Source organism: Zonotrichia albicollis, chromosome 4 (assembly GCF_047830755.1).
Source record: "Zonotrichia albicollis isolate bZonAlb1 chromosome 4, bZonAlb1.hap1, whole genome shotgun sequence".
Lineage (NCBI taxonomy): Eukaryota > Metazoa > Chordata > Aves > Passeriformes > Passerellidae > Zonotrichia > Zonotrichia albicollis.
Window position 1 is genome coordinate 40,093,743 of NC_133822.1, and position 24,681 is coordinate 40,118,423.

Consider the following 24,681-nt stretch of genomic DNA (forward strand, 5'->3'; position numbering starts at 1 on the left):
ACAAACCATTCTCTAATTCTGTGAACTATTGCCAAGATCCCATCTCAATAAGGTTTGTTTTTCGGTTTTTTTCCATAAAGTCAAAACATTAAATAACCTTAGCACAAGAAACTTTGAAAATTGTTTTATTTGGATTGTTTAAAGTAAACTGACATTTAATATAAAAATTAAAATAATTTTTATAATGCCTTTAACACTTGATGATATCCTCTTACTCTTTCAATGTGAAAGTTAATGTATGCTACTCTGGGTTGCAGTTTTGATCACTAACAATGCTGTAATCAACATCTAGGTTGGTATTTTGATGCAGATAAAAAGTTTAAAATGAAATTTTAAAAGCTCTGAAAACTTCTATTTGTTACCCATGACAATGTGCCTCTTGTATTTCTATAATGGGAATGGGCAATAATTGGGTTTTTTAATATAATATAGCAGAGATTAGTATAATAAATTGCCTTTGCATTAAGTAAATTTAAGTCTGTATTTATTACTACTCTAATTTGCTAACCACAACAAAAATATTGATTCTAGGCTGAATATATTTTTTTCAGTTCATTATCAGTCCAGAAATTTGTGAAGGATCAATTATTTATCTAAATTTTTTTACCTGATAATCCAATAATGATTACCTTCCTGGAACTGGAGGAATTTTTGTTATCTAGGTTTTTGTTTGTTTGTATTTGGTTTGTGGTTGTTTTTGTTGTTTTCAAAGTGCTGCAACAAAAACATGGGACAGTGAGAATACACTGTGCAATCTCTTGTAATAGGTTATTGAGTATTGCTGTTAGACTGTAGGAATAGCAAAGGGATGACACCGGCATTGACTCAATTCTTCTCTCCAGAGGCTGCAATTTTCACTTTCCACAGTGTGTAAGTATAAGGATTTGTCTTAGTTCCAGCCAGGACAGGGTTAACTTTTGCAGTACCAGGGGGCTGTGCCTGGGAGCTGGGGTTATTCTACACTACTCATTTGCCAGGCTCAGGGTCAGGGAATCCTTTTGGCTCATGTAGCATGCCAGGCTCCATGTAGTGAGCAACCACGTGTAAGTCTGCCTCCCTTCGACCCTCTGTCATTAGTATAGTTCCTGTTACTGATCATTTTCTTATCTCATTGCTGTTTCCAGTAAGTTCTTCTTATCTCATGAACTTTACTTTTTCTGCCTCCAGTTTTCCTCTCCATCCTGCCTCAGAGGAGGAGAGGTGAGGCAGTGGGAGAGCAGAGCGTGCTTTCCAGTGTGTCAGTGGGAGAACTAAATTAGGGAGTACCATTCCTAAACCAGGGTTTATGCATTCTTGGGGAATTTGTTAAACTTCTCTGAGGAAAACAGTGTTGCTATTGGAAGTAACAGGAGCTATTTGTCCTGCTCCTGCATATGAACTTGTACAAAGTAACTCAGTGCCTGAGCCAGCTTTGCCAAACGGGATGGTCACCAGGATCTACCAGCACGGAACCGCTGTCATCAGCTTCATGTTTCTGTCCCCAGCCGCGGCTCTGTCAGCAAGGTGCTCTCTGATGTCAGGGCACAGGGGAGGTTCATACAAACCAGGTAAGACTTGGAGGGCAGAAAAAGGGTAATGGCAGGAGGAGGAATGATGGTCAGCACTTGTTTTGTGGGCTACCTTTCCCAGTTGGTCCCAGGCCTTTTGTGTGAAAGCTTATTTCCTGTCCCTTAAGCACCTTCTCCTGAAAGAAGGATTATTGGGTTATCATCTTTTTTAATGTGTTTAGTTTTTTAAAAGAATCATCACCCTCAGAGCTGTTAAGTGGTGCAGTTGAAGTGAAAATCCTGAAGGCTGGGTGGAGGTGTGGCAGGCACTGCACAATCAGCCTGTCCCTGGCCTTTTCCAGCTTCTCACAGGTGGGAAGGCAGCTGGGAATCCTCTGGCCCAGGGAATCCCCCTCCATTCAGACTCTGCAGCTGCTGGAGTTTAGGCCAGTGCCTATCCTCCCCAGCATCATCAGAAGTTAGATTCTACCTTCCTGTACCTCTTCCCAATTTCAGGCTGATGAAAGTGTGCTGTGCTGACCTGCAGGGCTGGAGCTGCAGCACTGCTCATCTGATGCCACTCTGTGTCTCACACTCCATTCCTGGCATGACCTTGCCTTGTTACCAGCTGTGTTTGCTTTCTTGTAACCATTTTAAAGTACACAATCAAACTAACCTCCAAATGCTTTTATTCTAGATAAACCCATACAAACACCAACATGTATTTGTCTTTGCACTTTTTTAAACCATTCATTTTAAACAACAGGTTAACTTCTGTACAACAGGAATTACTTTACACATTAGTAAGATTTGACTTCAAACTAGATGACTGCAAAATAATGCTCTGTAAGCTAGTGTTAGAAACACGCTGTTTGCCGTAGCAGTTTGCCTGTAAACATGGAAAGTAAGTTGAAGAGAAGTTTGCTTTTCATTTCTGAGGATGTGATTAGAACTGTTGTGTTGCCATAATAGTCAGAGGTGGTTCTTTTTCTCTGTGTGACAGTAATGGCAAATTGCAGATACAGAAGGTGTACCAATGTTTTGTGTGCTGATCCAAACCTACCAAAAGAGCCACAATCACTTAATTATACTTCACATCACTTAGTGAGATCCACTTGATGGGTTACAAAGTCCCAGTATGACTTAAAAATGGTTTACTAACAGAGTGACACTGTTTAGGAGGCTTGAATAAAAGGCAATAATCCTATTCCAGGCTGTAGATAAAGCTACAGGGCCTGCTTCAACACATACTTAATCTCTAGAAATCATTAAAGCTATTGTAGCAAACAAGCAGTAGTACAAATACAGAATAGGACTGATTTTCATTTCCTCATCAATATAAACACATATAGTGAAGTTCACAGGATCAGACCCACGCAAACAGATTATATTTTACAGCTTTTCAAGCAGAAATGTTGGAGTTGTCTTTTCTGCCTGTACAGAAGGTTACTGTTGAACAAAACTATCACAGTTCATTTGAATGCACTGCCAGCAAACACTTGAAGCAGAAGAGAACTAACTGGAAAGTGTAATCCACTCCTGCCTCTCCTTCAGTATCAATTACTGTGCTTTTTCTATTTATTTGATGCTGCTTTAAAAGGTTAGATTAAGAACAATAAAAATCAAGCCCTTACGTGCAGGTATTCCAAGCTTAAGTGCTAGTCAAGCCATGGTCCACTCTTTTAGGACAGAGGGCAAGATAGGTTAGAGGTGTATGGGGTTTTTTCCAATTAAAATGGAACTTATCAAAATACATTGTGCCAGGCAGAGAACTGCTGAAAGTACTGCAACATTGTAGTGCAGTGTCCTGAACAAAGCCATACATTCCATCAAGTATAAAGTGTAAACTTAATAGCAAGTGTAAGACTTGAATTAAAAAATAAACCAACAAAGCCATCACAGTATGGGTTGGTTGGTGGCTGCCCTCTCTGGTATGCAAGAGGAACAACTTGTGCAATCACATGGTAGGGACGGGGCAGACCAGCAGGACCCTGTTTTGTGTTTGCTTTTCTCCACATTAACAGCCTGCCTTGCTTCTGCCACTGGGATTGTGCCTGGGGCCAGCTGCCTTTGTGCCCAGAGCAGGCGGCATTAGCACCGATGCCTGAGCTCTGGGGCTCCTCCAGCTCAGCACCGCGTGCTCCTCCGCTGCCTGGGACCTCTGTGCAGCCAGCTCTGGCTGCTCACAGCTCCAGCACCAGCTTTCTGTACCAAACCTGGGCCACCTGTGCCATTCACAGCCCATGGCACCTTTCCCACTGCCAAGGCAGGTGACAGCTCTGCCCTTGCCTGTGGGCCACTGTGCTACACCACTCACCTGCAGTGGTGGGTCCCTCCAGAAATGTATGGAAATGTATCTATCTCCTTGTCATGAATGCCTTACCTCAAATCTAAGGGCACATGACAGCCTCAGAACGTGCCTCCTGTGGCTGAAGCAGAGTCCAGGCTGACAAACCCTTTCAGCTCTGTAGGAGAGGGTAGGGTTGTGCTGGTGCTGTAGCAGAGCCAGAGCCACGGCTGCTCCTCTGTGGCTTTGTTTAGAAGCCACTGCCCCAGCCCCATCCCAGCAGCACAGCCATGCCCCTGCTTTCCACGCAAGTGTAATGGACACCTTCCTTCCAAAATGGCCAAGCCTCAAAAAACCCCAGCTGGACTAAGGCAGACAGTTATCTCTCCCCACCCCAACCCCAGCAAGTTTGTATCATTGTCTCAAACCCCAGTCTTCTTGTTCTTAAATATTATTACACCAACCTTTGAGCTGACCCCCCCACATGCTGGCTTTAGGTCTGTGAGGCCCTTGCACACAGATGGCAAGGCTGGCCAGGACCATGGGCACTGATGCATGGGCTGATCATGCACCTGAGTACAGCTTTGTGCACCAAAGTGCAGCCATGGGCAGCTGCTTCATCAAATCACAAGTGTCCTGATGCAGTGCAGTTTCAGCTGTGAAGCTGCTCACAAGTGTTTCACAGCTTATTTAAGGATGGAAAGGTCAAAAATGTAAACACAGACTGATGGTGGCTGAATGCCCTTCTCCAAAAGCCTCCCCTCACCTCTTCCCCTCAGTGGTTCGCTTCACTTTGGACATGGAATTTCTAACCTAACAAAGGTAAGTCTGCCATGTGGCATTTGGCCTTCCAACCTCAGACCCACTGTGTCTGCTAAACACACTTATCCTAAGTGTCACTTTGGTGCCAGGTTGTTGTTGGGTTTTCTTTGATGTGTTTGAGGTTGATTTTTTTGTGTTTTTCTTTTGTTTTGGTAGTTTTCTTTTTTTTTGTTGTTGTTTTTTTGGTGGTTTATTTTTTCTGAACAGGATCTAGCGAACATTTGACTGGAAGGAAGGAAACTGCAGCTGACCCGTATTCTCACCCTCACAATTTGCCAAGCTGCTGAAAGGATGTGGTGAAACATCAGCTTTTTCTCTTAAAAAAAAGAGGTAAGTGACTTGCAAGTTCACATGGGCAACTCTGAACTTACAGTGTATTTTGCACATCTCCTATGACCTTATTTTAAAGTAAGCAAAAAGCTTACTAGATGGTACTTTTCAACCAAAGGGTTATGTGTGCTCAAGTACCTAAAAATGCTGACCCTGCCGACATTGGGTTCACTTTCACATGCCCCTGTGTGAATATGTAACCGTGCCCATGTTTCACTCCCAATCATCGATTACGTGGAATGGTCAGAGTGGAGAAGAGTGTCCAAACGTTTCAAACCCTGTACATAAAGTCAGTCAAAACAGTTTTGGGAGCAGTAGCACTAATAGAAAATCCCCCACAGTGGTGCTGTGAGTCAGTGCTCTGCTCAATGCCATTTGCATTTTTTCTTTTCATCAAATAAGGCTTTTACTTGCTGGAGCTGTTTCTGGACTTCTTCAAACCCCCGTTCTCGCTCGAGTTTGCTGATAATCTGTTAACAATTAGCAGAAGAGAGAATAATTTTTTTTAATGCTTATTTTACTTGCTATTTTATAAAGCCTGTTTTTCTGTACTCTAACAACTACTGACAGAAAAATGCATTGAGTGCCTGCTTATCTGTAAACATTCTTTTCAGTAACACTTTATTTTGGTAGTTTTCCCTTCAAGTCATTCTGATCACAGGATTTGCAACACTTCCACAAAAGAATGACTGAGCCAAGCAAAAAAATCCAAACCAAACCCAACACATGCTCATCTCTCAGACTGTGAGGCAAGGTCAGTGCTACAGCTTTTACCCTACAGAAGATTTGCAAGTGATATTTTATTTCTCTTCCTCTGCCCTATAAGCCAAGGGCAATAAACTGCCTCTTTTCCTCTAACTCACCCACTTGGCTCTGGCCCAGGTGATAGAATGGAGCACTACTGCTGTCTGAAATCTCAGCTGGGAATGCTACACAGGGACAGGTCTCAGTAAACAAAGAAAGAGATTTAGATGCTCCCAGTCAAAAGCCAGAGGGGGAAGAGCAGAGGGAAAATTTCCTTCTAAGGATGGGCTATTTTTAGCCCGTACTAGCTTCAAAAAAGCAAAAATGGGCACTAAGACTAGAAAGTACACTGAATTCTCCTGTATCAATCATTTTAATGAGCTTAATAAAGGATGATCCTGTTTTGAGTATCATCCCAAGCTTGTTTCAGGAGGCAAAGATTTGATGCTGAATCCAGGTAATTTGGGATGTCAGAGATCAGAAGTGGTAAGCCAGCTAACAGGTGACTGAGAGCTGGATGACTACAGCAAGTGCTGGTGCTTGCTGCTGAGGATGAAAGAGAGAAAGGCCTGGTTGCTGGGAAACCCAGACAACCTGCTGGAAGCATAAGGAGGCCTTCAGGCAACACACCCCAGCTGGCTCTTATCTGAGTCCCTGCACAGGCACACGCAGCCTCTGTTAAGGATGCTGAACAAAATGGAGTGGAGAATCCTATCATGCAAAGTGGAGGACAGGGATTTTCTTAGAAAGCAGCTTAGAGATAGCCTGTGACTAAGTACTTTCAGCTGAGAAAAGATTTCTTTTGTTAGTAATAGCAGGGACTGGAAACTATAGCTGTTTCTTTTTAAGAGAAAGACTATTAGAGGAGAGTATTAAGACAGCTGTGATGGGAAAGGAGCAGACAACTCTTGCTTTAAGGCTGTGTGCTCCACTGAGGTGTTTGCACTGACTGTGAAATCAAGAACCCTGGTGCTACAGTCTAATCTGATTCTGAGCCTCCAGGGAAATGGAGCACGTGCACAGGAGTTGTGACGGGCATTTGCAGAGACTCTGCAAACACAGTAAAACAAGAAGCCTTGGCTATATAGGAACTTCCTCAAAACTGCAGGGAAAATGTTATTGCTACAGCCTCTGTGCAATGCAGCAGTGACAGCAAAGGGCACTGACAAACCCTTGGCCTGTGCTCCCTCAGAGGGGCGGGGGCTGCAGCGCCCTGGGGGCTGCGCTGCTCCAGCCCCTCCCAGCTCCGCAGCAGCCACGGCTGCATTAAGGAGGGGCTGCCTTGGGGGTGGCACCCAGCAGGTTCCACAGCAGCCCAGCCCTTGGTTACTGTGTTACCCCACATTAAGGATTCGGCTGAAATTGCAGATGTGCTTACCTCGTCATAGTATTTCACTATGTATTTGTAGATTTCAAACAAGGCCACTTTCTCATTAAATTCATTTTCGTGTTTCTAAAACAGACAACAGTTCTGGTCAGATATTTCTCCTTAAAAAAAAAAACAACTTAACATGAAAGCAAATGAAGTTGCTGCTTCTAAACCATACCTTAGATTCCTGAGCTAGAAATTCTTCAACCTCTGCAGTGGTCAATGGAGGCAGATCCCTGATGGCTTTGTAGTACGCTTTCACCTCCTTCTTGTAGAGAGGAATGTCCTTAGCATAGAGAAGTTTATTTGTTGGTGCTTCCTTAAAAGAAAAAAATTGAAGCCTTGTAACTTTTCACAGCACAGATTTCCTGAGGTTCCACCTCCACACAGTTAATTACATCTAATTGTGTCTGTGTGACTCATTTTTCTTTGCTGTGCTTATATGCAAGGAACCAAGATTATAAAACAAAGATGCAAACCAGAGGCAGGATTTCACTAATAGTGTATTGTGTTTCATGACAATTGCCATGTAATTATTTCTATTGACATCAGGATTGATGACTTTTTGTCCCTCAGACATACTTTTCTTTCTTACTTCCTCCTTACAGATCCCTAGACCTGAAAGATTATGAAAGCTGAACCAAAGGGTCTGAGGGCAAAACCCAATTTACGTACAAGATACAGCAGTACTGCTGAAAGGAAAGTTCCCTGGCAGTGACACACCAGAGAGTCTTGTTAGGTGCTGTCCTGGCAGAGGTTCCCCTAAATCTCTTTGGTCCCTACTACTCCTTTCCCTCAGGGGTTTGAGAGCATGGAGAGCTGACTGCCAGACACACAAAACCAAAGGGATTTTTCTTCACCCCAGGACTTCAACAACCCTGGCCAGCATTAACCTATCCAGGAGCTTTAGGCTCATTTGAGGAAATAAGTGCTGATGCTTGTGATAGGACCCAAAGCCCCACCTGGAAAACTGATTTTCAGAATGTAAAAGTGGGGGCTGGTAGTTTCCTGGGCAATAAGTGACATAACCTTGTGTTATGTTGTTACCACTGCTTCCAATGTGTGATGAAGTAATTTAAATGTTTGTTTTCTAAATGGCTAAGAGATGTCTCAAGATAAAAGCCTAAAAATCATGAAGGTAAATACATTTTAGTATTAGAAGGACACAAGATATTTGCTGCATTGCAAACCTTTATCAGGCTTCAGCACCCCTTTTCAAATAGCTAACAGGAGCTGTTGTTTCAACAATTCTGCATAGTGGATGTTAAACACAGAAGCCTAACAACCATGCTCATTTACAGTTTTTCCATCAAGGAAGTGATGTGATTAGCTTTAATTTATGATACTTCACTTGTAAAGCAAGAGAAACAAGCACATTAATTGCTATTTACCTTTAACAGATAAGCAGTTGGATTAGATCACATAGGAAATTAGTCCATTTTAATATAAGTTTTTTCAGGCTCAAAAGTTTCTAGCCTGTTTTTCTCGGTAGTATGAGCCTGAACAAAAGCTTCCTGCTATGGTCCAAAGAAAAGGAAAATACCCTGGGGAAAAAGGAAGTATTTCTGATCCCCAGAGTTCTGGACACTATACTAAAGAGTTTTTGAATGTAAGATTCCTGAACTTGTTGCTCCAGCAAATAATTTTGCATATAAAAAGGGAGCAGCTAATATATGTGAAAGGAACTGTTTCAGTCTTCAGAGGTCTTTCAGTATTGTTGCAGCTTCCACTAGCTTATTGTGAGTGTTTTCTGCACACTGGTGTGTGGCAGACAAAATCTGGACTACTTATCAAATAACGTTAATACTTTTAAGACCTTTGTTTAAAACTCCATTAGAACTTTACAATTTCCATCTCCTTGCCACCTATTGTGTAAACACACTGTGCAGAACTGAACTGCAGAGAAAACAAGCAGCAGTTAACTATAAATAAGGCATTCTCATAGCTGTATCTGTCTACCGGTGAATTCTTCAGTCTCAGGAGACAGAGAAACGAGGAATGGAAACCCAGCTTAATTAGGCCCTTGACAATTCTGCCCCCAATATCAGCAGATCCAGAATTTCATCATCCTAATCATTATACATTTGAAAAACGCATTTGTTGAGAAAGTAAGAGAAGACTGGAGGGGCAGCATTACCTTCCCCAGCGTCTGTTCTGCGAGAGAAAAGGCATCCATGAAGGCCTGTGCGATTACAGACAGACAGCCATCTATGTGTGAAGTCTTCTTAATGTCAAAGACAAACTGGGGATTCTTCAGTATGTTCACCCAGAAGCGAAGAGGAAGACTAGACAGGAGAAGGAACAAACATCTTTAAAATCAACCACTCAAATAGCACAACTGCTTTTAAATGGTCCTTAATTGCAACTGCACTCATGGAACAAAGCACATTCCTGGTTGCTTCTTCACACTAAAAAAGGGGTCAGGGAACAAAGGCTACAGAGCAAACACATCTGTCAGGCACCCAGCTTGAAATAATGCTCCCAATCTGCAGCTACTTCTTTCAGAGTGAGAAGTCGGTGTGCAGGCTGCACAGAATGGAAGCTCTGATGGTTTGTGTTGTATTAAATCAATACACTCAAGTTACTGTTATCCACAAAGCCAAACCACATCTTATTCCCAGACATGCCAAAATCTTATTCTTCTGCTCACACCTGACACATTTCATTTTTGCAACTATGTGTTCAGAGAGCACACACACCCCTGTTTACATCCCATGGGCATACCTGTTGGTTTTCCATATGTGAACCACATCAGGATCAGTAATTTTTTTGCTCTCAGCCTGGGCATCCAAAAAGTCAAAGAAGTACTTGATGGCAACAGGTGCTTTATTGTTGGGTAAACTCCAAATGCTCCTGAAGAGCTTTTCAACAACTGCATGAATTGCCACCTAAAAGTAACAAAGTTAATAGTTTGTCACTATTACACAAGCAAAGAATAGGATGTTTTACCTCAGAGAGTTGTGTGTGCCCCTAGATAACCACACATAGAAAATTACCATATGCTTGTGGCAAACATCAAGGCCATTGGCAAACAGGACAGTAACAAAAATGGAACTACAATACATTACAATGAGCTCCTTCCATATGTCACGTGTCCTGTAGCTCTGTTACAGGAGAATCATGGTGAATTCTGTGATAAATCACAGGTGGAAAGAACCACTTGGGCTAATAAACACAATTTCCACTCTTGGGATACTGCTGCCACTGTTGCTAAAAGCATTTGAAATTTGTGACTGGAATTAAGAGGGAGGTGAGAAAAAAGCAGTTTAGCCACTTTCCTAGGGCACTGGTCTTCCAGGTGCCATCTGTGACACAAACTCAACACATGTGCTCATCAACACTTCACAGCCAAGTGGCTCTGGCACTTGATCTAATTCTAGAATAACAGCTTTGGGTGCTATAAGACACTAATATTAGAGAGAAGAACTGAAAACTGGATATTTCTGATACCTAAGTGTAGATATTTGGCTCATTAAAGGTAGGGTTTGGTTGCTGCTGGACTCACTGACATAATCACTGAGTATTTATAAGTAGAGGCAAACAAAGGAAAACACTGTTTTGTGCTTTATTTCTTCACATCTGTTTTGAAGCTCAGTTCAGCCCAATCTTCTCTTGACAAGAAGGATTTAATCATATCCCAGGGCCTTGATGAATTCGGGCCAGTTCATTTCATGGGGTAAACTCTGAGATTGTGTCTGTGTGCATGTATGGGAGACAGGGGAGCAGAGAGAGAGAGAGATGGTGAGATGCAATTTCATTTAGTGCACAGCGTATCATGAGAGGAATTTCACAGCAAAGAATATCACAGCTCTGTTGTTCAGGGCAGTGTCCTACTTTGGAGAAGATGATTAATTTAAAGCCCTTTAAAAGCTCTGTTTCTAAAAAGCCTGATCTTTTCTTCTGTACCTCAGTCTTCCACCATAAGACATTACTGGTTTACTCCAGCATTTCCTGAGGGCTCATGTTAGTTTTCACAGGTAATGAGAAATGACCAGTCTTCACTCTCACTTTGGGGACTGTCCCAAATTACTTCAGATGCTATCAACAGCCTAATTAAATAATGATTGATAGACTTTTAAATGCAAGAAGGCTATAATCATCATCCCTTCAGGCCTCTTGCACAGCTCAGTGTTGTGCACCCATGAATATTTTATGCAATATGCTGTTGCAAAGAGCTTTCTAACCATTTGGAGTTAAGTCAGAAACAAGATGACGTTACCGGAGGGAGCGAGCAGGACTTATTCCTAAGCAATGCACATTGTATAAATTAGGTACTTGTATTATAAATCCTAAAGACCTTGCTTTTAAAGTTAATCTAGTTATTTTGAATGCCTAATCAAAATAATAACAGATTATTTCATTTTGTGGGCAGTATCTTGTGAAACTCAGGCTTCAGAAGTCATCTGTAAGCTGGGCATACGCTAGAGCAGAATGAGGAGATTGTTGACTGAAAGCTGTCATTCCAGAGTGGCTCATTCTCACCCTATGGAACTCTGTGGTAAAACTCACTTTCCATGGGCTAAATAACAATCTTTTTCTTTAACCTGAGAAGAAGGTTGTGCTTACTAAGGAGATACTATGTGTAATCAGACAATTTTAGAACTCTAGTATTAGAAAACCTGAAATGTGTCTGTCTTTGCAAAAGGTCATGCCCCATAGTTAGCGTGGCGATTTTTGGATGCCACCTTTTCATTTAATATTTGATTTACACTCAGGAAGTCTGCACTACTTCTAGTTTTGTTTGTGTTTCTGTTATGCCAAACTATCCAAGCCAACACCAGCCCTCCCCCAAAACAAAGCCTTTACAGTTTACCTTGGTTGACAGAAGTTTTGTGAGATACATTTCTTTCACTTTGAATTTTTGTTTTCCTTTGTGACCTGCTCCCTTCACATCTTTGTTTGCTTCAGAGTCTGGTAAAATCTGTTACAAAGAGATTAGAGAGATTACACAGATCCAAATACAGCTCAGTATTAAATCTACCACTCAGCAGTGGAATGATTCAACTCACCAAATGACAGTGTTCGTCTGAGTAGTCCACATCTAAACAACAAAAGCAGAGAGCCATTAATGAAACACACAGCCACAAGCTTGTGAGTTCTGCTGGGCTCTGGGCCGTGCAGCAGGGTGCATCCAAGATGCCAAACAAGCAGAGTCAGTGTCATCCTTTCCTGCCTGCACTGTGGGGGAAGTCTCTGAGAAATGCATGGACCCTGTGCACCTCCCTAGTGCCAACCTGTAGCTTGGACCACTGTGATACAGCATCCTATCTGCTGCTGGGGCAAGCTGGCAGCAACCCCAGCTCCTCTGAAAGGAGGACAAGATGAGATGATTGCAGGGATTTAAGCCTCTAGGAGTGCTGGGTGCAGGTGGGCTGAGGTCAGGCTTGAACACAATGGCTGGGAACAAACAACCTCAGCTTTGCTGAGGGGGAGATGCACGTCTCTCCTAACTTTGATGATAAGGAAACACATCTTAGGAGTGTGCTTCTGCACAGAGCTACAGAAAGTTCTACCCTCATCCAGCAGCTGGGTCAGAGCAACCTGCATCACAGGGCTAGGTGAGATGAACTGGCCCCTTGTAAGCACCCTTTCTCTGCTGACATGCTGCTCAGACAGTGAAGTCAAAGCTTTCAGAAACACACTCAAGAGAATAAGGACAATTCCGAAACAATGGGGGTTTTATCATTTGTGTTTCTGCACAGTGCAGCACTATGGCTGTGATTCACAGCTCAGGGCACCAGGCAGAGAGAGCTGTTCCCTCTCTTTGTGTCAGCTGGACTTCCCTGTCCTGCTTTCCTGCCTATGAGCCTGTATCTCTAGGTAATCATTTGCTGAGGACTGTAAGCCCTTCTGTCCTTCTTTCCTTTGCCTTCTTTCTTGCTTTTAGGCCCACTGTGCCTGCCAGAGGCCCAGAGCTGGGGCTCTTCATTTGGCTCAACTATATCAAAGTACCAATTCCTCCAACCTCCTGTTGCCCAAGATACAATCAGAGCTCAATTCTCTGCATTCCCAACCATTCTGCACAAAAGTTTGAATGGGTCACAGTGAGTGTGTTACCTGAGCGGGTGTTTGCCTTCTTTTTGAAGACTTTTATGGTTGCTCCATTTGAAATCTGAAAGAAGAAACAAACATATCATGTTGAAACAGAAGTGCTTACAATTCACAAAAGCCTCAGTTTCATTTCCTCTGTCCCTCAGCCCGTGGCAGTGCAGGACAGCCCAGCCTGCTTTGTTCTCACCACAGTGTGCACAGCCTTCAGCAGGCAGCCAGGCTGGGCTTTCAGGCACAGGCAGTGGCTGCACCTTGTCAGCACTACCCGACATGTGGGAAGGCACCTCTTCCAGTGCACCAGCCTTGAAGACCTTTCCCTTCCTTTGATTTTTCTGGTTCAGCCTATATGTGGACATTTTCATGTTCATGTATTGCTCTGTGCTGTTTCTTGCATCCATTTTTCCATAGATTGCTCAGGTTAAATTCTCTGTGCCCAGTGCAACAGAATCTTATGGGAAGGTGAGGCAGAGAGGTGCACACAAAGGAGAATTCTCTTCTGCTCCCCTTTCTTTCAGCTCAGTCCGTTCTCCCCATGTCCTGTGGAGGGGCCATTCTGAGGGTTTATCCTGGTGCTCCCAAGAACTATTTTCAAACTGAGCAAAATATTTATACACCATAAGATCAAGATCCATATCTTACAATCTTGGGATTTCTAGGAAAAATCAACCTCCTCCTTCCCTGAATTTATAGTGTTGCCAGGATGTTACTCATTATCTTTAAAACAAACTGGCAAGCCATGCTTTTATTGTCAAAGAGTAACTAAAAAATGGCTCCCACTGAGAACTACACCACTGCTCTGCTATCGAATGTTGAGTCTTGCCAAGTGCTAGTGTACTTGCCTCTATAATTACAAAAACAACCGGCCAGTTCTAGGAAGGGATCTCTGCCAAAATAATTTAAGTGTTTTTTAAACCTTGGCAGCCAGCCTGGTGTGAGAAACCAGTTTAAACATTAAGATACTCTATCAAAAGCTGTGTCTTGTGCCAAAAAATCTGCACTCACATTTGCTCCTGGAAAGTAAATGCAATCTATTTTATGATTTTTTTTTGCAGAGATTCCATCTATCATACAGACTTTCAGAACTATTTTAGATAGCACAGAACACTTGAAAACCACACTACAAATAGGAATATGCTGTAAGGCTAGCTTGTGAGGGGATACCAACACCCAGACATTCCTCCTACTTGTCCCTGGAGACAGATAAACAGGAACAGTGCTACCCAGCAGCTCACCCCCTCCCAGAGCAGTGTGGGCAACATGCAGCCTCCATTCCTTCCCCAAGAGGTAGCAGGGCAGCTCAGTGCTGAAATGTGTTGACTTCTGTCCTCAGGGAGATGGCAGAGCTCACAGGGAGAATTGTGCTGCCCTCCAGGAATCTGAGGCATTGCAGCAGAGCAGCCATGACCAAAGCCCACTCTTTAGGTTTTATTTTTGGGACAAATTATGCTTTTAGCAGTGAGTAGACTATGCTTTCCTTTTATCATTACTGCAGCAGCCATACTTGCTGTTTCTTACAGTGAGATCCAATTTAAAAAAAAAGCATTTTAAAAACTTCTTTTTGCATCTTGCTGTCTAAATCACTTTTTTGTGGTGGGCTGCTCCCATGGGCACCTGAAAATTTTTTGCTTTGCCAGTTACATTGTTGAAGGGGACAAACAGGGAAAAGAGAGATCTCTTCCAATCCAGACAACATGGAATAGAGCTACTTTGCAAAACAGAAGACATGGTGGTGTGGCTCTATGCCTCTTGCTCCCCAGGCCTCCTGTGCTCACTGTAATCCAGTCCTTCCCAGTGAGCTCCCAGGATTACATTCAGTTCTGCTTGATGTGGCTCTGCCTGCTCCTGGAACGGTGGTACTCTTGAAAGCTGAGAAACTGGAGATCTGTGACTGCACAGCAGGTCTGAAAGTGACTGTCCAGCTCTGTTCTTGTGTGGGGAATGAGATGTCAAGATAATAAGCAACTTTCTTATCATGGCTTGTGGTTATTCTCATGGAAGTGATAATACAGACCTCATAAATAAACATATTGATAAACCTCCTAGGAGCCAAAAATTAGAGCAAAAGTAGCACACAGGCCAGAGGCATAAGAGAGTCTAACAGAACAGTGGATTTTTTTCTCTTCACAAACACTACACAAGAATGCAAATGCACCATTCTTGCATATTTTAAAAATCAGTGTAGAAACTATGTCTACTTTTTTCAAGATTGACTGGTGATCTTGGACCCTCACAACACAACCCTCATGCTCCAGTGTCTTAAAAAAGTTTGATGGTACTTCTCAATTTCAAACATCTGGTTACTTTGTAGCATTTAAGGCTGGTAAACAAAAAGGAAAATTCAGGCTTGCCACAAAACTCAAGGCATTGTTGAAATGTAAGTTGGAATTTCTCAGGCAATGTTACTGCCCTCACAGAGTGTATGCAATGTTCCCTTTTCTTGCTCTCTAGACACTTTTACATTCCTTTTTGCATCAATATACATACAAGAAAATAAACTAGAAGTGCTAATGGCTAATACTTGCCACTAAGCCACTGCCTAAAATACCATTGAGCTTTTGCCCAAAACATACATTATTTTGTCAGTGTCAGAAAATGTGAACTAAACTATGGAAGAGACATGCAGTACAATTTCCATAAGGCAGCTGCTAAGCTATAATTAGTGTAGTTACAGCTTTGCAAAAACAACTGCGCCTCCTACCTTACTTGCAGCTGCAAGAAACCCTCGCCTGCAGAAACCTCAGACAAAACAAGGGCTGGGACAAAGATACCCAGGGATGACAGAGACCAGTGGGGCAGACTTAGCTGCCATGAGGTCTGACACCCATGAGCCACAGCTTGCCATGAGCTCCAGGCATACAGCAGCTCCAGGCTGCTGGGGAAAGCAGGGAGCACCTGCAATAGCCGCCTGTGGTAAAGAGGGCAGGCACTGCTGCATTGGACAGAAGTTCCAACACCTGATCTAATTCAAATCTACACTGACCTGTGCTGTACAGGCTCAAACTGCAACACTACAATGCCCTAATTTGTACAAAATCTCTACAAGTGGAGTGGAGGAGGTCACACATTCACCTATAGACAAGATTCAAGACAGGCACAGAAAAGCCACTGCATGGTGACTCAGGATATCTGGGTTTACTGCTGAACCCCTGTGAGGTGAGGAGAGCATCAAATGCCTACAGAAATCTGTAAAGTGACTCCAAATGAGCTTGCTTCAGATCTAAGCAGCCTTGTTCTCTGCCCAGGATACAAATTTCTGCTAAAAATCCTTGCTTCTCTATAATGGCACAGTATTTGCTCATGCAGACAGCAACATGTTCCGTGTTGGCTCAGGCTCCTCAGCACCATACTGCACTGCACAGCACAGACCTATGGCAGCAAAACTTCTAAATCAATAAAAATTTATGAACTTGTTAAGAGCCAGACTTTCAAATTCAATGAGGCACGAGGAAAGACCTGTAAAAACACTCAGCATGATAACCTCCATTTCCAAAATCTATCTGTAAGCATCACATGTGAACTTCCATATCACCTGAGGCCAATCACCTGCTGCACATTTTCCTCCAACATCTCACTCTCTGTTTTGACTGGTGTCACTGAAAACTCCTCAGAGAGGAAATGCTGCTTGCTCTGCTTTCACAGTGTGCTACACCCAGGAGGGCTCTGCCACCAGTTGCAGTTCTGTGTGTTGTTGCAATGATGGACAGATTATTGCAGCATGGCAAACAACTGCTTTACAGGGGCAACTGGAAGCAGAGGGGAAGACACGGTACAAGTGCCAACAGCAGATGGAAGCAGAAACAGAGAGAGAAAAAGGCAAGGAGACTGACATAGGAGGTATCAAGAAAAGAGGGAGAAAAGCTATCAATCCTTTTTATTCTGACTCGCAGTGAGATTTCAAAAGTATCAATACTGCCTGTTCAGATAATCAAAATATGAGGCAGGATGAGGTAAACAGTTGCTCATGGTGCAACAAAAACTCAACAGCAGAGACTCAAAAAGACCCAAGGCAATGTTTGTAGCTGGAAATCAGATTTTGTTTTAAATGAAATGCTTGACAGAATTAACAGTTTACCTGGTATGTTTGAACCAAGCAACCCTGCAACAAGGAAACCTCTGAAAAGTAACAGAAAACATGACTCATTGGCAAGAATGTTGTGTGCCACACAATTCTTTCCTTCTGTTGATGATGCTCAGCTATGACTTCAAGCTGTGCTGATCACATTTGAGAGCCGTGGAGAAGCATCTCAGCTCGCTGGTCTGGCTTCCGTGCTTACCTCGTAATGGCCGATGGTATTGAGCTTCCTTATCCCATCATCCATCACCTCTGAGGAGCCATCAATATCTAACAGTTCTCTTTGCTGCTCCTCAGACACAAGTTCTGCAGTATGACAGCAACAGAAAACAATTACGCCCCAATGGCATTCTCACTGTACCGACATTTGTAAAGAAAAACAACACCCAACTATTTTTGGACCAGTGACTCCCAACTGAGCTGCCTCTCTCTATCCTTGTGCTAGGTCACATGAAAATGGTATTGCACTCCCACACTTCTGATTCCTTTTCTGGGGTGACAACCTGGGTGGCTTCCCTTTCAGCAGGTTTTGGTGCTTCACTCTGTGTAGGTTAAGGCAGAGTTTTTGGGGTGCTTTCACCTAATCACTATTCTGCTGCACAAGTGTGTCCTGCTGTAAAGGTTACACTGGGACTAGAGGAAAGGTTCCACAAGCCATTTCTAAGAGATCACTAAAATGAGCTGTACAAGACCGACACTGTACCTGTGAAGGGTGGTCAGGCACTGGTACAGGATATAGGCATCAAGACATCAGATATGAAAGTAAATTACGAGCACTTGCCAACACAGAGTCTGAGATGGTGAGGAAGTATCGACATCTTAGGGAGTGTGACAAATGCCACCAGTCCAGGAGGTGACAAATGCCAACAATATAGAGTGAGTTAGGTTTCCTACTAGGGTAGGTGGGAAGTGGTATGGTGGTGATAGCTACAGACCTTGGGCTCTTGAAAACCCACCAAGGAAAGGTGGTTTGACTCATCTGCTGGAACAGCCTTATTTACATCTGCAGATATTGTAGGTGACTTTGTGAGTCACGGGCAAGTTATTATATAAACCAAGTCTGACTATAAATAAGATTTATTTGAAGGCTCTTCTGATCAAGGGCAATGTAGGCCTGTAGGAAGGAAGGAAGGGAGGTAGGAGGAATAGTAGATAGGGACTAAAATACTTGATTATCATGATATGTCATCTTATCCCCCGACAAAATGTAACAACCAACCAGCTGCACTTAGGTGGAGGGCCTGCCACCTTACTTACGCCAGAAAGGAATAGAGAAATTCTATACACATAATAAATGACATCACTGTTAATTGCAACGCTGACATCCTTGCAGAAGTGAAGCAGATATGGCTCCAGTGTTCTAAATGGCAACATAAATAAATCTAGTGCTTGCCTCAGAATTCCTCACAAAAGCTAAATTCTGTATGAACTCTGAAAAGAATCAAAGCAAAGGTAGGTGTTCCTAATAAGAAAACTCCACAACAGGCCAGTCAATACAGCACAGTGACATTCTCTTACCAAGACCAATTTCATCCAGCTGAAGACCATAGAGAAAGCCATTCTTATTGAAGAAAGCCTGAAGGCTCTTCTCCTTGGCTTGGCCTATGGTGTCACAGTCCAGAACATTAACTTGAATAGTTTGAGAGGCATCTCCACTCTCGTTTTCGGGGATTTTTTCAAAGATAATGTTCAGCGTCTGGGGAAGGAAACACATGTTATGCTGACTTATAGGGAACACCTGGCATCGGAAACCTACAAACTCCAGACAGATTTTCAGCATATTTATTATTAAAGTTGTTTCAAATAAAGATTATTTGAAGGAATTACACAAAGAAGCATTTAGAATTCTTCCTGTTAATAAAATGAAAAATAGATATATATAGCTATGTATTTCCAAGAGTGTAATTTGTCTTCTGCTTTTGTGCAAATGTATTTCAGTGAATTACCAAAAAATCAAGAGACGAGGAAGAATTACAATGCATGCTCTAAAAAAAGCAGATCTTTTATGTAAAATGAATGCCTTAACAGCAAAACTGTAAGTGACAAGAGATCTGATAAGGTTGCTGAGTAAGCAGCCATGGTAAGCATGATTGATTCTGAGTGGCAAGAAAGCAGTGTTAAAATGCATATTTACACCAGCAGATTATGCTGAGTGCCTTATATCCCACAGAAGGTACAGCTCCCCTGGAGCTGTCAGTGTCTGCCTGTGCACAGCCCCATCTCTGCAGGCAGCACTGACAGGGCTGCCACAGAAGCAGTGAAAATAGATAGAATCCAAAGTGGTACAGATAGAATTCAAAGTGGTACAGATCTGCACAGAAAAGTGCATTGTGCCCCATTAGTTGTTATCTCAGCTCAAACACTCATGTCTGGTTACAGCACCCCTGCCCTTTAGCTCACTGCTACTCCTGGCTGGGACACAACTCCTCTGCTGGGCTGCACACGAGCTGAGTAGGGGCTGGAGGGAGCTGCCAGTGACACTGAGTGACTGTCCCCAGGGAATGGTTTTTTTGTCAGCTCATATTTCTGATCAGGTCAGGCAGATCAGCTGCTAGAAGGCAGGAAATAAGGGATAAGCACAGAATTGCTAAGTTGTAATTGTAACTGCCAAGAAATAACATCAAAAATTTGTAGTGCCACAGCCTGCTCTGTGCAGTGAAATCGCTGTCCAGCCACATGGACACAGATGTTCTGCTGGAGATGTCTTGGGACAGGATTAAAACAAGTGTTTTAGGTGCCAGCACTTGATTGCAAGTGGCACAGGAAAATAAATGTACTCAAACCATTCTGGCTGCTGAACAGCTGTGGTATAACATTTATCTTCTGACTGCAATGAGAGGACTCCATGTGACTCTGAAGGACTGAGCATTAAAACAGGAAGCAAGTAAACAATTTTTTGTCTCTGCTGTCACGTGAAGGAAAGAATTTCTGTCCAGGTTGTTGCAGGGACAACTTTTCTATCTTCTCACAAAAATAGGTAGTTATTAATAGTTGTAGAATAGAATTTTCTGCTTATTACCCAGCAAGAGTGGAAATTACAACATGCTACTAGTGAAAAAAAGTAATCCAATGCAACAAAAATTAACTTTACTGTCTCTACAGAAGCAAAGGGACTATTAAAAACAGGGTTGCAAAACTATTAAGATTATGATTTAAGAAAGACTAGGATGTAACTGAAGTAAGAGGGAACAACTTAATCAGGACACTGAGATGTTTAATTGTGAGGAAAATGAGTCCATGGAAAGGACAGATGGAACAAGAGACAAGGATATGTGGGAACTGCAGAAGGAGAAGCAGACTGGACACCATGCCTCAGGTTGGGATTTCATGCAGAAAATTAATAAAAAATATATTGGCACAGCAATGAGGGAGTCATGCTTGGTTAGGCCCACAGACCAACTGTACAGACAGCAGTTCTGTCCTTGACTCTGATTGCCCTGAAGTCATGGTCTTGTAGGAATAAAATGTGGGCAGGGACTAACTGTATTTTGTCCTTGGAAAACTCATTTTAATCAGTCCTTGCCCCTTCTAGTCTCTGAACTGATATTTCTGAAGCAGCTCCTTGCACTTTATCTGATGTTGATTTGGCTCTATTTGGCTCTTGGAAGCATTCCCTTCCTTCAGATGATCCTTTCCTTCTAACAATATTCCTACACTGCAATATTCATATTCCTGCTCCTGCTTCATTTTCCACTCCTTTCAGACCATCAAGAGGAACTGTCTATGTCTCTTCCTCCTTTCCTTTTCAGCACACACTCTCACACAGGCTGCACAGGAATGTGCAGCCTCTTCAGTCATCAGCACATGAGAGCCCTCCCATTCCTGCTGCACTCGCTGGAGGATGACAGGGCTGTGAAAAGAGAGAAGTCATCCTTCATGTAGGTGGAATACAAGTCATGTATGGAGTGCTTAAGTGAAAGTATCCACAGTGTGAGGATAATAGGAATGCTTTATAACTCAAAGAAGTTGTCAGATGGGAAAGAATATTTAAACATGTAAAAGTCTCTAAGCCATGAGAGCCAGATGGTTTTGCTGATATGATTTCCTGCAGAAGTTAATCTTAAGTGATAAAGCAATTGATGGGGAGCTAGGAAAGCCAATTATTATTAAGCTGTCCCTCTGCAGCTGAAGTTTTCATAAATCAGATTGCACCTGTCTGACAGCACAGTCCCTGGCTTTAGAAACCATTAATCAGAAGCCGACAGTCACAATCACTATACTTAGACACATAGTGTAGAACTAGAAAAAGAAGTTATTGTAAAATTATGAAAGCCCTTTTATGATCAGCTCTGGAGGTCAGAAAATATATGAGAAATCAGGAGGACATGTCAAAGTCAAAAAAATATCATCAAGCCTTTTTCTTAGCTCTCTCACTTTGCGGAGGAAACAAAAGTACTATTAACTTAGCAAAAGGTTCAGGAGAAAATTATAGAAACTGGTTCAGGCTAATAATATCTAGAGATGAGACTCCACACGCTAGAAATCATGACAGTAAGACAAAGTCACAGTACTCTTCAGAAAAGCTTTAACATGGGTTGCAAGAATTGTTAAAGGCTACTTAAGGAAAAGGTGGCACCTGCAACTACTTGCATAGAACTAGCTTGGAACCTAGCTACAAACCTAAAAAAAATGTATTTTCACCCATGCAGTCACAGAAATAATGACATTTGATGACAGTGTTTGCAGATGGCTTTTCAGATTTGTAGTTTCCTTGAAAATTAATTTCACACAATGAATTATTTAGCAGAGCTATTAATAACCATAGAAGATAATAAATGAGATGTGGTTTAATAAAGCAATGTGATAGTATCATATTTTCTTAGAAATGAAGAACAATAATCTGGGCTATTCAAAGACTCTTATTCATTACCCTATGCATCAGCTATGCATCTGAAGAAATAATATTTCCATTTATCAGATAGATGGAAGAAAACCCAAAAAATCCTCTTTGATTGGTGAAAGTTAGGCAATTTATGTAATGAGCCAGTACCAGGACATACCACATAACAAAACTGCCTTAAAACTACTCCCATTTCCCAGGCTATGAAATACAATCCACAGGAAAAATCGGATTGATTGTATGATCCTTCTGCAGCAGCCAGAACAGTCACCTGTGAAGAGGTTATAGAACAGCTGTAGGAGAGTTAGCCAATTGGCACAGAAAATGCTGCAGGAGTTAAATTTAGGCTCGATGGGCACTGCACAATGGAAGGGTTGTGCTGTTGATGCCGCTGTATCTGACACTCCATCTGTCTCTAATTCAGAGGACTCTCCTGTAGCCAACATCTGCACAGTTCACTTTGTAGTGAGGGCTGCTGTGTTCTTTTCTGCTGACAAAAATCCCCTTACATCACATACTTTTAACAGCTTCCTTATCTCTCACAAAATGTGACTAATAATACCACAACCATGATGTCTTATTAGGAAATTGGTTTCCTTGTCTCTGCTTTACTCCTTTACAGCCCACCCACCTTTTTTAACACCCCTCTTTTAACTCATAAAGCAGTTAAACACTTTAAACAACCTTCCACTACATGGCTTTGCTTCACTTTTGATGAAAGGCAGTTGTCTGAACATGTGAATTAGATAATTTCTTCCCATCTAAAAATGCAAACAGATTTCAGCAAAGCATTCAACTGCCCAAATGCCTTTTTAAAAATAAGCAATGACTACTCAAAGGAATGCTGAAGCACCTAGTCCAGTGTAAGAAGTCTCCCCTGGTTTCCCACAGGAGATCCACCACTGAGAATATCTCCCATTCCAGACTGGCATTTTCTATTCAAAATGAATCTCTTCAGTGAAAGGCTAGCACTCAGCTGTGGAGCACACTCCTTCATCAGTCACTGAACAAATTATCTGCAGAGGGGTGCAGCTGCTTGTCTGCCTGTGAGAGAGCAGCCCTGCTTCCTCAGCCTGAGAAAAGGATCCATGACACATCCAAGTCTCTTTCAAGGCAGCTTTATTTCTCAGTACTCAAATACAAGCGCAGCATGAAGAAGCACAACTTCTCAGCCCATACTTGACCAGCGCTTTTAGAAGCATCTTTCCTTCAATTCCTCCACTTGAGTATGTTCTTCAGCAGCCTATCTCTGTTCAGGGCCTCACCCTTTCCTGCAGAGAGGGTTAACAGAAGGGTGTCGGGTGATCCAAGGTCTGTGGCCTTTTTAAAAAAGGCATGGGGCCCTGCCAGGGAACAGCTCTAATGCAATTCAAACACTACATGTTTCCAGGTCCTCTTTTTTTTCTGGTTACAAATGGCCTGAATGTTAAAAACCTCTCCTGATCAGCAGAGCTCGCCCTGATTTTTAGGAGCCTGTCTGTATCCTGCTTTTACTGGTTTGGAACTGAACTCCCAGTTCTGAAAGGAGAGATTCTCATGCAGAGCATCTACACCCTTGTTTATACCCTGTTACTGATCTGAGAATTGAACTCCCTACCAGATATATCCCTGTATCTTCAAGTGCTTACAGAGCTTAAAAAAATCTGGACACCAAATGGCCACAGATTTGCTTCACCATCTCTATATAACCCTCTTTTTGGCTGTATTTTTTTATGCTTTGCTCTGGAGAGGTAGATTTAAATGTACTGCTTTGTAGGGCTGGGCAAAGAGGAAAATCAAAATACCAACAAAATACTGCAAGACTCAGAATGTAAATGCAATGAGCAACTGTACAAGTGCACTTGAAAATTCAGATCAGAATTTATTCCATTTAGCAAACAAAACCTGCATTCCTTTAGGCAGAAATGTTCTTCCACAGTAAGGAGAAAACACTTGGTTCCTAGTCTGTAAGCTAACAGGTCCTGCACATCAATGTAGTGCATCTGAAGTGGTGTTAGTGAGGGAAGAAAACTGCCTACTTTCTCTTAAGCCTCCTGTTCAATGCCATTTTTCAAGGGAAAATGTGCACAGCTGCTTGCTTCCCCAGCCCAGAAAGCCTCACCACTCCACCTAAGTCTCTTCACAGCACAGTTTCAGCTTCCAGCATAAATCTCAGATAAACCACCTAACAAAACCATTTCCCAGTCCAGCCAGAACTACAGTCCTTGAACTTCATCTCTGCAATTTTATTGCAGGAGTCCTCTCTGCTTTTGTGATGGCTTTAAAGGGAACATTCAGCACTTCTCAGCTAAGCCCGAGGAATGCTGCACCTAAACGGGAAAGCTGATCTATATTAACCCTATAGCTGCATCATTATCTCCTATTCAAAAGCAGGAATACAAAGTACAAAAGCAGGAAACAACGTTCAAGAAGGGCTGTAGGCTCTCACTTCCTCATCCATCTGCAGAGTGTTCCCCAGTGATAGCAAGTCCTTCAGACCACTTACCTTTTCTCCTCTTCACTGCAGTCTGAACACAAGATCCTATCAGTGACTACATGCATAGAAGTAGCTCTAGAAAAAGTATTTAAGGCTCTTCAGCAGTTGCAGAGTCAGCTATTCCCCCCAAGGGGCTCTCAATTTGAATGTGTGCTATAAATAAGAAAATGTCTCTGCGCAGTCTACAAGTAACAGGCATATTG

The 24,681-nt window shown here is 42.5% G+C and overlaps 1 protein-coding gene across 1 annotated transcript in view; it reads right to left on the minus strand.

The window, feature by feature from the left end:
- Nucleotides 1–2,159: 2,159 nt before the first annotated feature.
- The window catches only part of PLXNC1 (plexin C1), a 71,907-nt gene continuing 49,385 nt past the window's right edge, over nt 2,160–24,681 (minus strand). The window contains exons 22-31 of the mRNA XM_005480783.4: nt 18,681–18,858; nt 17,365–17,468; nt 13,097–13,151; nt 12,049–12,080; nt 11,853–11,960; nt 9,764–9,927; nt 9,177–9,324; nt 7,218–7,358; nt 7,049–7,123; nt 2,160–5,396 (exon numbers count right to left, since the gene is read on the minus strand). Of these exons, the coding sequence (XP_005480840.3) occupies nt 5,292–5,396; nt 7,049–7,123; nt 7,218–7,358; nt 9,177–9,324; nt 9,764–9,927; nt 11,853–11,960; nt 12,049–12,080; nt 13,097–13,151; nt 17,365–17,468; nt 18,681–18,858 (1,110 nt within the window). The 3' untranslated portion in view covers nt 2,160–5,291. The remainder of the gene's footprint in view (nt 5,397–7,048; nt 7,124–7,217; nt 7,359–9,176; nt 9,325–9,763; nt 9,928–11,852; nt 11,961–12,048; nt 12,081–13,096; nt 13,152–17,364; nt 17,469–18,680; nt 18,859–24,681) is intronic.